Source organism: Papaver somniferum, chromosome 7, assembly GCF_003573695.1.
Source record: "Papaver somniferum cultivar HN1 chromosome 7, ASM357369v1, whole genome shotgun sequence".
NCBI classification, from domain to species: domain Eukaryota; kingdom Viridiplantae; phylum Streptophyta; class Magnoliopsida; order Ranunculales; family Papaveraceae; genus Papaver; species Papaver somniferum.
Window position 1 is genome coordinate 86,884,869 of NC_039364.1, and position 12,938 is coordinate 86,897,806.

The 12,938-nt window shown below is 37.4% G+C and overlaps 1 protein-coding gene across 1 annotated transcript; it reads right to left on the reverse strand.

The window, feature by feature from the left end:
• Positions 1-487: 487 nt before the first annotated feature.
• LOC113297813 (3beta-hydroxysteroid-dehydrogenase/decarboxylase-like) lies at positions 488-7,354 on the reverse strand. Its single transcript, XM_026546393.1, has 13 exons — positions 7,125-7,354; positions 4,399-4,654; positions 4,062-4,151; positions 3,822-3,955; positions 3,456-3,626; positions 3,159-3,284; positions 2,843-2,922; positions 2,527-2,725; positions 2,235-2,337; positions 1,775-1,949; positions 1,394-1,550; positions 1,155-1,221; positions 488-883 (listed from the first exon to the last, which is right to left on the reverse strand). The coding sequence occupies exons 2-13, from the start codon at positions 4,628-4,630 to the stop codon at positions 747-749; spliced, it is 1,671 nt and encodes a 556-aa protein (XP_026402178.1). The 5' UTR covers positions 4,631-4,654; positions 7,125-7,354; the 3' UTR covers positions 488-746.
• Between the last annotated feature and the right edge of the window lie 5,584 nt (positions 7,355-12,938).

Below are 12,938 nucleotides of genomic sequence, written 5' to 3' on the forward strand. Positions count from 1 at the left end.
CACATCCTTTGGGCCGTGGCCAAAGCTGACTTCCCATTAGAAAGCACCCACATAACTGAACTTGTTAAAACAGGTCGGCGCCAGCGTCAGATACATACAGTTACCCTGAAACTAAACTTTTTTCTTTATACCCTAAAACCCGAACTCGTTAAACAGCAAAAAGAATTTTCAACGAAACCCTTCCTTTTTAATAGGCTGGTTTTGTTTTTAGAGAAAATTAAGGAAATTAAGAGAACTAGTCAAGGAAAGTGGTCCTCATGACACTTGTCAGCAAAAGAAGTGAAGTGAAATGGTCCACATGACACTTGTCATCAAAAGAAGTTAAGAGAAAAGTGGTCCCAAAAAACTAAAGTAACAATTGACTTTTCCAATTAGGGAACCAGCCTATTTTTTTGAAACATCTATTTATAGAAACCAGCCTATTAAAAAGGAACGGAGGGAGTAGGTTCTATCAAGGAAAACATAAAGAGTAAAATGCCATTACTAGTTGCACAAAATGATTGCATTGATGAAATAAACCAACCACATCAGTATACACAAATTAGAACCCCTGACTTTCAAACTGGTTCCGAACAATTGTACACTAACAAGAAATGAAGGAGCATGGGCATGGCACAAGATTCAAGTACTCTTTCACATCTCCGCTTTTCAATTACTTACCAAAATGCTTCGTCCCAAAACATGTGAAGAAAAACAAATGCACATTCACAAGACTCAATCAGGTACTTAGAATCGGATCATCATCCTCAGTTGGATCTTAAGAATTTTTTGGAGATATCTGATTTTACTTTACAACCTAAGGAAAGAGCTTTGTGTGCTATACCGTCAATTTCTTCTTCCTTCTTCTCGTATACAAAGAAAGCTGTGAAAGCAAATAGAACTCCTGCATTTTATTTAAGAAAAGTTTAGTCGGCTGTTCAAGAAACCCTAAAATTTGTGAGCTCTATTGTCAATGGATGAGTGTTAACGTTGTCGTTTTGTTTGCTTGCTTGTAAGATAGGTGACAAAGTACTCGTAGAATAGCAGTATGCTGACAAACTCGGAGATTTAAAATATAAACTTCACCAATCCATACATGTGCAATCCTCAATATGATGAATGCTAGAGAAACGAAACAAAACAAAACAAAACAAAACAAAGAGATGGTCACTGACCTACTAAGTATATGCACTGAATTGATTTTGATCCAAGGAAGCTCGAGAATAACAGAGACGAAAAAACCTGTTTATGTCAAAAGTGCATAAGAGTGTATTAGATAAATAAAAGCAGTTCATCTAACACGGTCAACAAGATCCCACCATGTGATTTTGGCCAAACTTTAACCATTCTGGTAGGACTATGAAGTTGACCATTAAACTCAGAATATATAAAGTACACGTAAATGCTGGAATACCTTAACAAATAGGGTCCAGTCCTTCCCCTTGCAAAGTGATTGTAAAGTATTGGCGATTGAGTTCCAAATGGACCCAACAAACAGAGCATTCCGGTGACACCTTTCCTCGGAAAAGTGGAAACTCGATGAAGGGATTTTCTCAATTAAATAGCCAAATCTGTAAAAAATGAAAAACATATTTTCAGAGATGAAAAAAATATGGGGTATGTCATCTTCAGTATATGCCTAGAAGCCGGTAAAAAGGAGGTCCGGAAAACTGGGTCGAAAGATGAACATGTAAATTTCACAAAGTTACTATAGAGAACATGTATATAGTAGACGTGGGCCGTACTATCAAAAAAAAAAGAAAGACGCAAAAAAAAAAAAAGACGTGGGCCTTACAATTTAGAAGGTAGAAAGCCATGGACAAACAAGAAGAATGTTGTCACCATAAGAAGCTTTGAAACAGCGGTAATGATGGTATACTCAGTTGCAACGAAGTAATAGTAGAAAGCAATCAGGACAATCAGTGCACTGATTATCTGCTTTCGATCCCTCCATAGAAGTGTGTCAGCAGCTGCAAAATCGCAATAGCAGAAATTAATGAATCATCATAAATTTATTCTATTGAAAGTGTGTACACGTCATTTTTCTTTGCACTTCTTTGTGTAGATTCAGCAAGTAGCTCACAAAACTAGGAGTCATTATGGAGGATAGCGTATACTAATGATTTGAAGGTAGATAAGGATACACCAGCAGTCAAAGGGTATGATAACTGGACATGCACAGAACGCGAGAAATCTCCAGACATCAACTTCAAATGGAAAAAGAAAATGAAAACAATAAAGGAATGGGTTCATACCCTTTCCACTTCCGAGTAACAAATAAGATTTGGATGGTCCTTCTCTCTTTGTTAAATCAGCTCTTAAGTGTGAGTATGAGTCAATTGTTCTCTTCAGGCCCTCCTACATTCATCAGTCAAAACATTGAAGTAAGCAATGGACTGATCAGCTAAACCACATCTTGTGCAACTCTATTGACCAACTCCAAAAGAGCACACTCAACGACTACCAGGTCAAAAGTAGCATGTGTAAAAGTTCTGTATGTGAAAAAAATCAAGGAACAGAATGTTAGGAACGCTTTTAGAGACATACCTGAAGTGAGACAATAGGTGTATAAAAGATCCGGTCCTTGGCTTTCGAACAACTGAAAGTTCTGTTGCATGTGAGCAGACTAATCCTTGAAGGTGTCAGTTGTGGAACAGGCATCCCGTAGGGCCCTAACACCTTATACATCAAAGCTACCAACTGCGCTATCGGCTTCATGACAGGGGCTGGAATCTTGATACTTGGTCTGTTAGGGTAAAAAAATTATACATAGAAGCTAATAATATGGAAATAATTACCTAAGTAAATCCTTCCATTCTTTACTTCAAGAAAGCTTTAGCTCAATGAGTAACTCAAGGTGTACCTCTCGTAGCCAAGACCATCAAGGATAACTGCGACAAACTCCCAAAACTTCATTGGTTCCATATTGGTGATAAAGTAGGCCTGCAAGCAAGCATCAGAGTTTAAAATTTTATATCCTAGAACATGGACTGACCAGCGAAGTACTTAAATGGATTTGATGATTAATTCAGAAAACATACGTGATTTCCCAACTCTGGATACACTGTGATAAGTTATAACTGAGATGTACTACGTTAAACTATCTAGTGCTTTATCTTTGTGCACATTGACAGCTGACCCTCCCAATTCTTAAATATATCCACTGCGAATATTAGTACCTGACCAGCAGCTCTTTCCGCAATTTCCCCTCCTGAGGATAGAGCTTTCTCAGCACATATATGGGCATGAGCCACGTTTTCAACATACGTGAAATCATAGAGGTTATTGCCATCACCAATGATGAACTGATAAAAAAATTTAAAAACCAAAAGAGATAAAGAGTTATGTTCTATAAGAGAAAGCAGATATTCCAAAAGAGTTAAACTTTAGGTGATGTAATTCAAAGGGTAAGATTATCTGACTGAAACTGAGGTTTGTAAGCAAATATGCTACCGTGCCATTTGATGTATTCTTACTTTAGACTTTCCGGCTCTTGCAGCAGTAACTAAAGATGGAACCAACAGCCTATCACCAGGACCAAAAATGCTACTGGGGCGTATGCAGCATGTTAGGAGCCCATTTTTACCATTTTCCTTTAAAACCAACATCTCTCCTTCAGTTTTAGTTGCTGAATAGGAATCATTGTGCTGAAAAACAAGTAAAAATCTGATTGAATAAAAAGAGTGCGAGTTGTAGAATGCACTTAAAATTGTAAAACATCCAACATCGGTCTAAAAATATTTTTCATAAGATGACTCAGTACGAGAATATCTTGCACATATATCTATCAGCACAAAACCAGGCGTAGACAGTATAAAATGCACAGCTTATATGTGGAAAACCTTAGATGGGTAGGGCATTGATTCATCTGCATTATCTGTACCATGAACCCCATCAAAGACGACACTAGGAGAGCTAGTATGGATGAGTCTCTTCACTTTGCACTCAACACAAGCATCAATAACGTTCTTGGTTCCTGAAATCCCATTTGAAGCAAATAAGAAAACAAACATCGAAAAATGAACTTTTGAAGCATTTACTACTAAAGTCCTAGGTTTGTGCATGAAAGCACCACTCTTTACCTTCTACATTGACTGAGTAATGCAGCTTGTGATTGTTGATCGATGAATCTGGAGCAGCCATGTGGAAAACAACCTCTGTCCCTTCCAAGGCTGCAGAAACAAACAGTATGGCTCAGAAGATTACATATAAAGGAGAAGGTTCTACGGGAGCCAATATGGTAATGTCTTATCACTGCTGTAGATTTCATATGACCTCAAAAATAAAAAAATCACTTAATTTTCAATAGATAGCCAGTAAATACAAATCAACCTCACTTAATTTTCAATAGATAACCAGTAAATACAAATCAACCAGCTTAATGAACTCATAATCATTTATATAGAGAATATCAATGACCTTTAATCACTTGGGCTTTGTCTCGAAGATCCGCAGAGACATACTGAGCACGGCCTGATCGAAGAGCTTCACCAAGAACTCCTTCTTCCTCATATGGTTCAAGCTTAATTTCGGGCCCTAAATCGGCAACTCTAACCAACCATTCCCGTGATTCAATGAGCATTGTCACCAAATGACGGGCCGCAAAACCCCTCCCACCTGTCACAACACAATATCTCTCCACCCCAACCATCTTGTATTTAATCCTTCTTCCACTCTGCAAAATCATAACGAAACTATTTTCAAAAAACAAACAGAAGAAAAAGAACTGAACAAAGATTTAAAAAGAAAATATCTGAACTTCGAAAAATGGTGTCCACTTGAAACTATTTTCAGAATTCAAAATAAACGACCACATAACTGAAATGGCTACAACTAACATGCAGACTCCCTGCACTCCCAACCATCAAACTAATTAAGTTCCAAGGCAAACCTATCAAGTAACCTACATATATCTCATGAACTAACACCACATTGTGATAGTATTTTAAAGTTCTGTTTTTGATGGTTCAAATCACAATAAGAGATGGTCTTTCGAAACTTCAAAGTTTCGCCTAGGATCACCACTAAACACATTAAATGCTTTAAGCATACTAGTCTAGATGCACGCACGCGCGGTGCACCTGCCGTTCCATTCAAAACTGTTATGTAAGATGTCCCTTAAACCACTTGAAAACTGTCAAAACTCGATAATGAAACAATCACATGCACATGCAAACTGTTAAAGTTCACTGGAATATCAAATGTACACTTTCCATGTAACTCAGCTATCAAGTAGGCTCACACTTTTCATGGTTCCTATTACTTCAGGGACATTTCAGACTAGATCAAAATGTTAAGATTAAGGTCATCATAGATCGAAATGCACATCATAGAAAGAGAACCCTCACGCTGGCGGAAAGAGTTTCTCCATCCCGTGTTAACTCAATAGCTATATGTGGAATGTGGTGGTGAAGTTACGGGTCTCAATAGTTGAACAGCAATTTAAGGCAGATTTAAAGGGAATTTTTTTTTGATTTGAATCTGAAAAAAACTGTAATAATCAGTGCTGATGAACCATTCAAAATGCAAACACATCCTCAACATGTATGTCAGTGGCCTCATATAGCTTCATCAACAGACTTATGTATAAACTTATGACGGGCCACAAAACTTTTGCCAAGCTAAATCAGTCAGTTACAATGAGTCAATGACGCTGTTTGAACACATCAGCAGAAAATATTTTACTATTTTCTAGTGGAATCGCACGCGCTGCATACCTTAATTCTGCAATACTATTTACCGGTAAGATATTTGTTTAATCGCAAAAAAATGACCACACAATTCCCTCTGATCACATATGTGAACTGGAGGACCTATCTAGTAATTAGTGAACCACCTCCAAGCACAAAATACATGCAAACTAAATCATACTTCCAACACTAATTGCAGTACTGAATCATAAAGTCTCTCTCTTGGGATAGTCTGCTAGAAGTTGTCGATGTCGAAGTTATAGAACTCTCACTATTTCCCCGAATTGACACTCATTTCTTCTATTTTCTATTTTTGTCACAAAAAGTGCTTTCTCTTATATTGTAAGAAAGTCCCAACCAAAACATTAAAATTTCTGACCTTAATGATATATCTGCCAAATTTAACTGTTTTGTGGTTGGCCTTAAAATTTCTTAGCGAAGTTAAAATATACAGTTGTAATGGCCAAGAGAGACGTACAATTTCATATAAGCAGAAATACTGGTTGAACTTATATGGCCATAATTTTCAACTGTGGATCAAGTACCTAAGCAAAAGCATAATTTTTTGCTACTGTATATGAGTTCCCTTCAAACCACAGATTGCATCAAACGGAAATGGAACTCATTATATTAAATTTCTAATCAACGCACATACTGCATGGAAATGAAACTCATTATTAACTACTTTCAATATTCTTTGACACATTTCATCAAACAAAGCACCATGGAAATCCTTTACAAATTTACCTGATTTAATTTAGTTTCTAACTGTGAGGTACTAACAGTTATCTATTCACCAGAAGAAGAATATTTTTGGGAAACTTAAGCAGAACATCCTGAATACAATAGATTAGATCAAATATACTGGAACAAATACATTAATTAAAACTGATAAAAAAAAAAAAAAAACTCTAATTTACTTGCCAAAAGATGGTTTCTACGAACTGCTTTTGAAGATAATAATTGATGTAGAGTTAGGGCCGGGTAAATCGAAATCTCAGGTGGAAAGTTAATAAATCTACAATCGAAGTGATGGGTTCATATACAAATCATGATTTTAATTTGGGGAAGAATACTGTGATTTTATATGAGGGTGGTCTGAAGTTGCAGGCATTCTGGAGAAAACACTATATGTGGAGGGGCAGCTTAGTAAAGATGAGACTTCATATAAAGATCCAAAATACTATATGTTCAAGTTCATGACGATTTCTGAGATCGAATCTCAAATCAAAATGTCATGTGGCATGCCCAAAATTTAATCTTAGTACATAAATTAGTTTGGGGATGATAACAAACACTCAGAAAACACCATTCAAAACTACAAACACTTTCAAAAATTTCAACAAGTCAATTGTGAAATACACACACAGCATATGGAACATCTGCTTCCACATTTTTATAATGAAAATACTGAAAAACAAATCAATGTAGCTTCAATAAATGGTGATCGCATACCTCTTTGAACGGGCAATGCTACAAGTTCTAATCGCAGAAGCTTAAGATCCAAATCTGTTTTACAATTTCCTTCGATTCTACCAAGAAAACCCTAATTTTCCTTTTTATTGAGAGCGAATGTGATAGAAATCGAGAGATTGAGATTGAGATTGAGATCGAACTAGAAAGGAGAGACTACAGAGACATTTGAAAGTAAACTATTCGGTGGTAGTATATTCTATTTGATATGTTTCCTTTAAACAAATGTTTACAGCTGCAAATGTTTGTTGTTGAAATCGTGAACACCACAACAGCTTTGAGGAAAGGTCACTAATATTAGCAACTCGTGAAATAGATGTACATGTCGATGGGTTTTCTACCTCGCGTTTTTAGGGGCCACTCAAAAGGATTTAGGGGCCAACAATAAAACAAAAAAGGTCACCCAAAGTGAAAATGTAGCCAGCCCTTATCTCGCGTAATTCGTATTGGCTAAATTATCTTTATATATTCGGAGGATATGATAACATTTTTATCCTCCGATTGCAATCGGAAGCCAAAATATTACCCAGACTTCCGATTGTAGTCGATGCAGTATTAGAATGATTTCTGTTTCATTTTTTCCATTTCTTTTTCATTTTTGAGTTGTTAGAGTTATAGAGAAGAAGGTGAAGGAAAAAGGGAAAACCCATTTTATCACTACAAAAATGGATGGATATGAAGAAGAAGGTGAGAATCATGGCGAAGAACAAAATGTTGAGGGTTCACAACCGTTTAGAGAAGACGATTTGGGGTATATGTTGAATGATCCAAACTTTTGTGGAGAGGAAAACCTAGACGACCCTTTCATGGAAGAAAATGGAGAATCGCCTGATATTGAAGCTAACGATGCATGTAAAACACAGGTATTGTGTTAAGAAACTCAAATACCCGATTTGCATGCGTTTGTGTGCTTTTGTAAACAAGAAAAACCGATTATTGCATGCACTGAATGCCATGAACTACCCAGATTCGGTAGATAATTTCTCGAATAAACTTACGAATATAACACACTGAGTACCAAATATGTATATTCGGTAGTTCCAAGATAGCAGTTTACTGCCGAATATGAGAAAAAACCCCAAACTGGTTTTCCAAAAAAATCTTCATTCGGTAGTTATGTAGAGTTATTTACCCCCGAATGGCCCCAAAAACGAATTCCCCAAAAAATTTCAAAACTCAGTATTCTTATCCTTTACAATCGGTAATAGTTTAACATTATTTGACTGCCGAATATAACAGTGGCCTCAAAATAAAATTTCCCAAAACTTGAAAATCGGATGTTTATCGATTAAAGTTATCTCGCGGTTATTTATATTCGGCTGTTTTACTATATATTTTAGCTTCCGATTATATCATTTTTTGCACTCAGTAAACTGTGTACATTCATTTGCATAAATCGGGTGTTTTGGGTAACCGATAGGATTCCGAATATAGTATATTCGGGAGTTTTACTTATTTAATAACCTCCGATTATTGTATAATAATTTGTTGCTTTCATATGCAGGCCGTTGAAGAGTTTGTTGATGATTTCTATTTGAGGCCCGACACTTCCCTATACTATGCAAACGATTTGGTATACTCATTACTACTTTTCTTTTCTTTTTTTCAAAATTTATATGTTAAATGGTTATGCTTATTAGATTTGTTTTGTTTTATGCACGTTTAGACATTTGGAAGTAAGAAGGAGGCAAAGGAATGGCTTATGAACAAGGCAAAAGATAACATGTGCGTGGTAGTTCAAAATAATCATGTTAGTGACACTCGATTTGAAATGATTTGCGAGCGAGGTGGGACGCGAAAGAGTCACGAGGGAAAGAATAGTAAGTACGTACGGAAGACGAATAGGAAATACCGAAGCAATACCAAGAAGATAGGATGCCCATTTAAGATTGTCTTCTATAAGCCCGATGGTATTAAAGGTAAAGAGTATAAAATGTATAAAGTTGATAACGGTTGTCACAACCATGATGATCCGTTGGATTTAATTGGACATGTAATGGTTGCCAAGTTAAAACCACATCAAATGCAGACGGTGAGGTCTATGCGGATCCAAAAAGCGAGTGCGATCTTAAGTAAAATAAAGGCGGACGACCCCGATAACTTGTCTTCTTTGTCTACAATTAAGTCGTCCCTAACTACGATCAAAAGGACTGAATGGGATGGTAGAACGGTCATGCAACAATCGGAGTGGTTAGCGGAGTTACACGGCTACACCTTGAGAAGGGAAGAAAAGGATGGTATAGTGGTTCGTATTTTCTTGGCACATCCCGAAATGATCCAATTGGCTCAATGCTTTCATCAAATTTTGTTGATAGATGCTACTTATAAGACAAACAAGTATAACATGCCGTTGTTGAACATTGCTTGCCATACTTCGGACAAAAACACGTTTACGATTGCATGGGGTTTAATGGATCATGAGAACAATGTGAGTTTCATTTGGATGTTGGAGACGTTGAGGTCCATTTATAACGGTGATAATTTTCCAAGGGTTATTGTAACGGATAACGATCAAGCCTTAATGCATGCAATAGCGGTAGTGTTTCCGGAATCCCAAAACTTGCAATGTACATGGCACATTCAATGCAATCTCAAAACCAATTGCCATCATCATTTCCAAGCTAAAAGGCCAAGGAAGGGTACCAAGAGGTCAAAGGAAGAGGATGAGCGCATTAGTAAATTAACCGTGGAAGAACGTAAGGAAGAGGATAGGCTATTTGAAGAAAAGTGGAAGGAGGATGGAATTATTTGGAAAATGTTCATGAAAGTATGGGACAAAATCGTTTGGTCGATGACCGAGGAAATTTACGAATGTAACTTGAAGAAATTTGAGGATGAATACGGCACGGACAACCCAAAACCGGTTGAGTATTGTAAAAAACAATGGTTAACGATTATGGAGAGGTTTGTGTTTGCATGGACATATGAATATTGTAACTTCAAGAACGAGGCGACAATCATTGCGGAGGGGTCTCATGGTCGACTAAAGAAAATACTAATTGGTAGTCAAAATGGAGTTGTGTCGATCCAAGAAGCAATCCATGAATTCATCAATCGTGATCTCGTAAAGATTAGGAAATGTATGCAATTTAGTGTACACCAATTCCCGATGGAACATATTAAGGAAAAATTGCTTCTAAGGGGAGTTGTTCATAAAGTTTCAAGATGCGCAATAAATCGCATGATGAAACAATTGAAGTTATATAAAACTTATAATGACGAGAATACGGTTTGTGTTTGCAAGGATATGATAGGTATTGGACTCCCGTGTCGTCATAAGTTGGGTAGGTATGTTGAAGTGATTGACATCGATGATATTCACCCATTTTGGAAGCAATTAAATTTCACTCCGAACACCCCGGTAGTTGATGGTCCGTCTTTCTTGGAGTCGGAATTGTGTGCACGAATAGCCGAGCGTTACGCTACATCAAACGGCACCAAGAAGCAAATATTGATGCATAATTTGGAGGAAGCCCTTCACCCTTCTTTAAGGGAGGTTGATGAACCTATTAAGCAAAAGAACACCGGTAGGCCGAACACCGAAGTGTCGAGGGACATCCAAAGAAAAGAGTTGAAGGAGTATTTGTCTAATAAAAGAATATTGTCTAGGCACGAGCGTTCGGAAGCCGAATTTGAAGATGAGTCGGAGCCTAAGAAAAGAGGTCGTCCAAGAAATGATCAAAGTGGACCAACCACCCGACAAGTAAGGCCAAAGATCTCTACAGAGCCTTCTCAAGTAAGTCAACCCAATGTTGTCGAAGAAGTTGTTGAGCAAATGAACGCCTCGCAACAAACCCAATCAATGGAAATTCTTACTATAAAAGAGGACAAAGGTACTCTTCGTTGCCCTAGAGATCTTAATGGAAGACCAAATCGATCCACATATACAATGTACAAAGATTATTTGGAACAACTCCCTCCACTTATCATTCCATTTGTTTTGTCGACCGACGAGGTTGATGGGGATGGAAATTGTGGGTTTCACGTTGCTACGGAACAAATGGGTTACTTTAGAGAGGCGGATATCGAAGATGTCACCCAATGCCAATATTTAAGAAATACGATGGCGGTACAACTAGTGAAGGACAAGGGTTTTTATATGGAGATGATGAGGCGAGGAGATAGATACGACAAAGAACAAGAGTTCAAAGACTTAGTTGCGCGTGTGAAGTGCCGAAAGGGATTGAAGACACTCGGATCCAAGTATTGGATGACAATGCCTAAATTTGGATATCTCCTAGCGGACGTTTTGAATTGCGTGGTACATTTCTTTGTTCCTCCTATGTATGGACTTAGCATGACGTTTGCACCCACAAGAACGGATTGCGACGAGTCGGTTAAAGATAGAAGAATCGTAATGGCATTTGTGAATGAAATGCATTTTATCGGTTTAAGAGTAAAGAAAGATTGTCCGTTACCTCCGTTGAGTAAGTGGCACGATTACTTCCCGATGAACCATTGCAAGGATTGGGTGAAACAATATGAGTCCAACATGGTTGATTGGGATCGCGTTATGGACCACAACTTTCCCGCTGAGTTACTCGAATTGATCCCCTCGGATGATGACGATGTTTGATCTTTTTTTTTTCGAACATGTAATTTGTACAAGTTTTTTGGAAACTTTTTTGTGAAGATATATGATTTAATCGGTCGCAAATAATACAATGTTGTCTCCCGAATGAAGGAATCGGGCTCTTTGATACACGTTTTGATTACGAATATTAATCAGTAATAGGAACAACAGTATTATAACACTTCAATCCGATTAATCATATTCGGGAATTCCATATTTTATCAAACCGCCGATTAATATTAAAAATTTGAATTTACAGCACTCAAACATCACATGTTATTCTTTTTTCCCAGTCCGAGATGCAACAATCAACGCGGCTTCGAAATGTAGAAACGACTCTCCTCTCCACTTGGAATAAGCATCTTGTGCCGCAAACCTGTCGTCTCTGTGCCTAGCAAGAATACGGTTGTACTCGGTGCACAATTTTATAACATGGTGCACCCTTGAATAAACATGGGATGGTTCATAATTGTGGCATGGCTTCTTGTACTTACCAACAAAAGGACCCAATGAAACGTTAATCCAAAATATACGATCGTCCTGCTGTTCTTTGGGTAGATCTTTCACAATATAATAATTTTTTATCCATTCGGTCTCTTCCTCAACTTGTTTTAATCTTTCTCTATGATGGAATTGTTCTTCACCTCGCTTCTTAGCCTTGATTTCCTCTTCCTCCTCCTTCGTTGCCACTAACGATGGTTTAATTTTTTTGGGTTGTTTGTTCCTTTTTTGTATTTCTTCTTCCATTGCTGCAATTGATGTAGTTGTTCGCTTGCATCTTCGAAGTATGTTGTCGATTGATGATGGACTTGCCATTGAAAAGGTTTTTCATTCTGAGTTTTTACTCGATAATAACTGAGAGGGGTTACCCTCCTTATATATATTAGAGTTCCAACGGCTCTAATTTTTGAAAATATGACCGTTGAGGTTTCTGAAAATATGGCCGTTGAGGTTTCGTATCAATGATGCACTACAATCGGTTGCTAACGATACACGTATTCCCTCCGAATAAAACATTCGGAGGACAATTTTTTTTGTAAAGTCCCGAATGTACGATGGCCCAAAAATCAGAATTTGGGAAAAACTGATACTTTTCAAATTTTGAACTTCAAATAATCGGAAGTTAACTGATTTACCAAAACTTCCGAATATGGGGTGTCTAACCTTCTATATTGGCCCTTGGAACCACCTAGAGCCATGGCATGGTTTGTTTTGAACTTGTA

Excerpts from the sequence above, each read along its gene's own strand:
- LOC113297813 (XM_026546393.1), bottom strand. The coding sequence starts at position 4,630 with ATGGTTGGGGTGGAGAGATATTGTGTTGTGACAGGTGGGAGGGGTTTT. Across the intron at positions 3,956-4,061 it reads TTACTCAGTCAATGTAGAAG|GAACCAAGAACGTTATTGAT; the intron begins GTAAAGAGTGGT and ends ATGGGATTTCAG. Across the intron at positions 2,923-3,158 it reads CGGAAAGAGCTGCTGGTCAG|GCCTACTTTATCACCAATAT; the intron begins GTACTAATATTC and ends GCTTGCTTGCAG.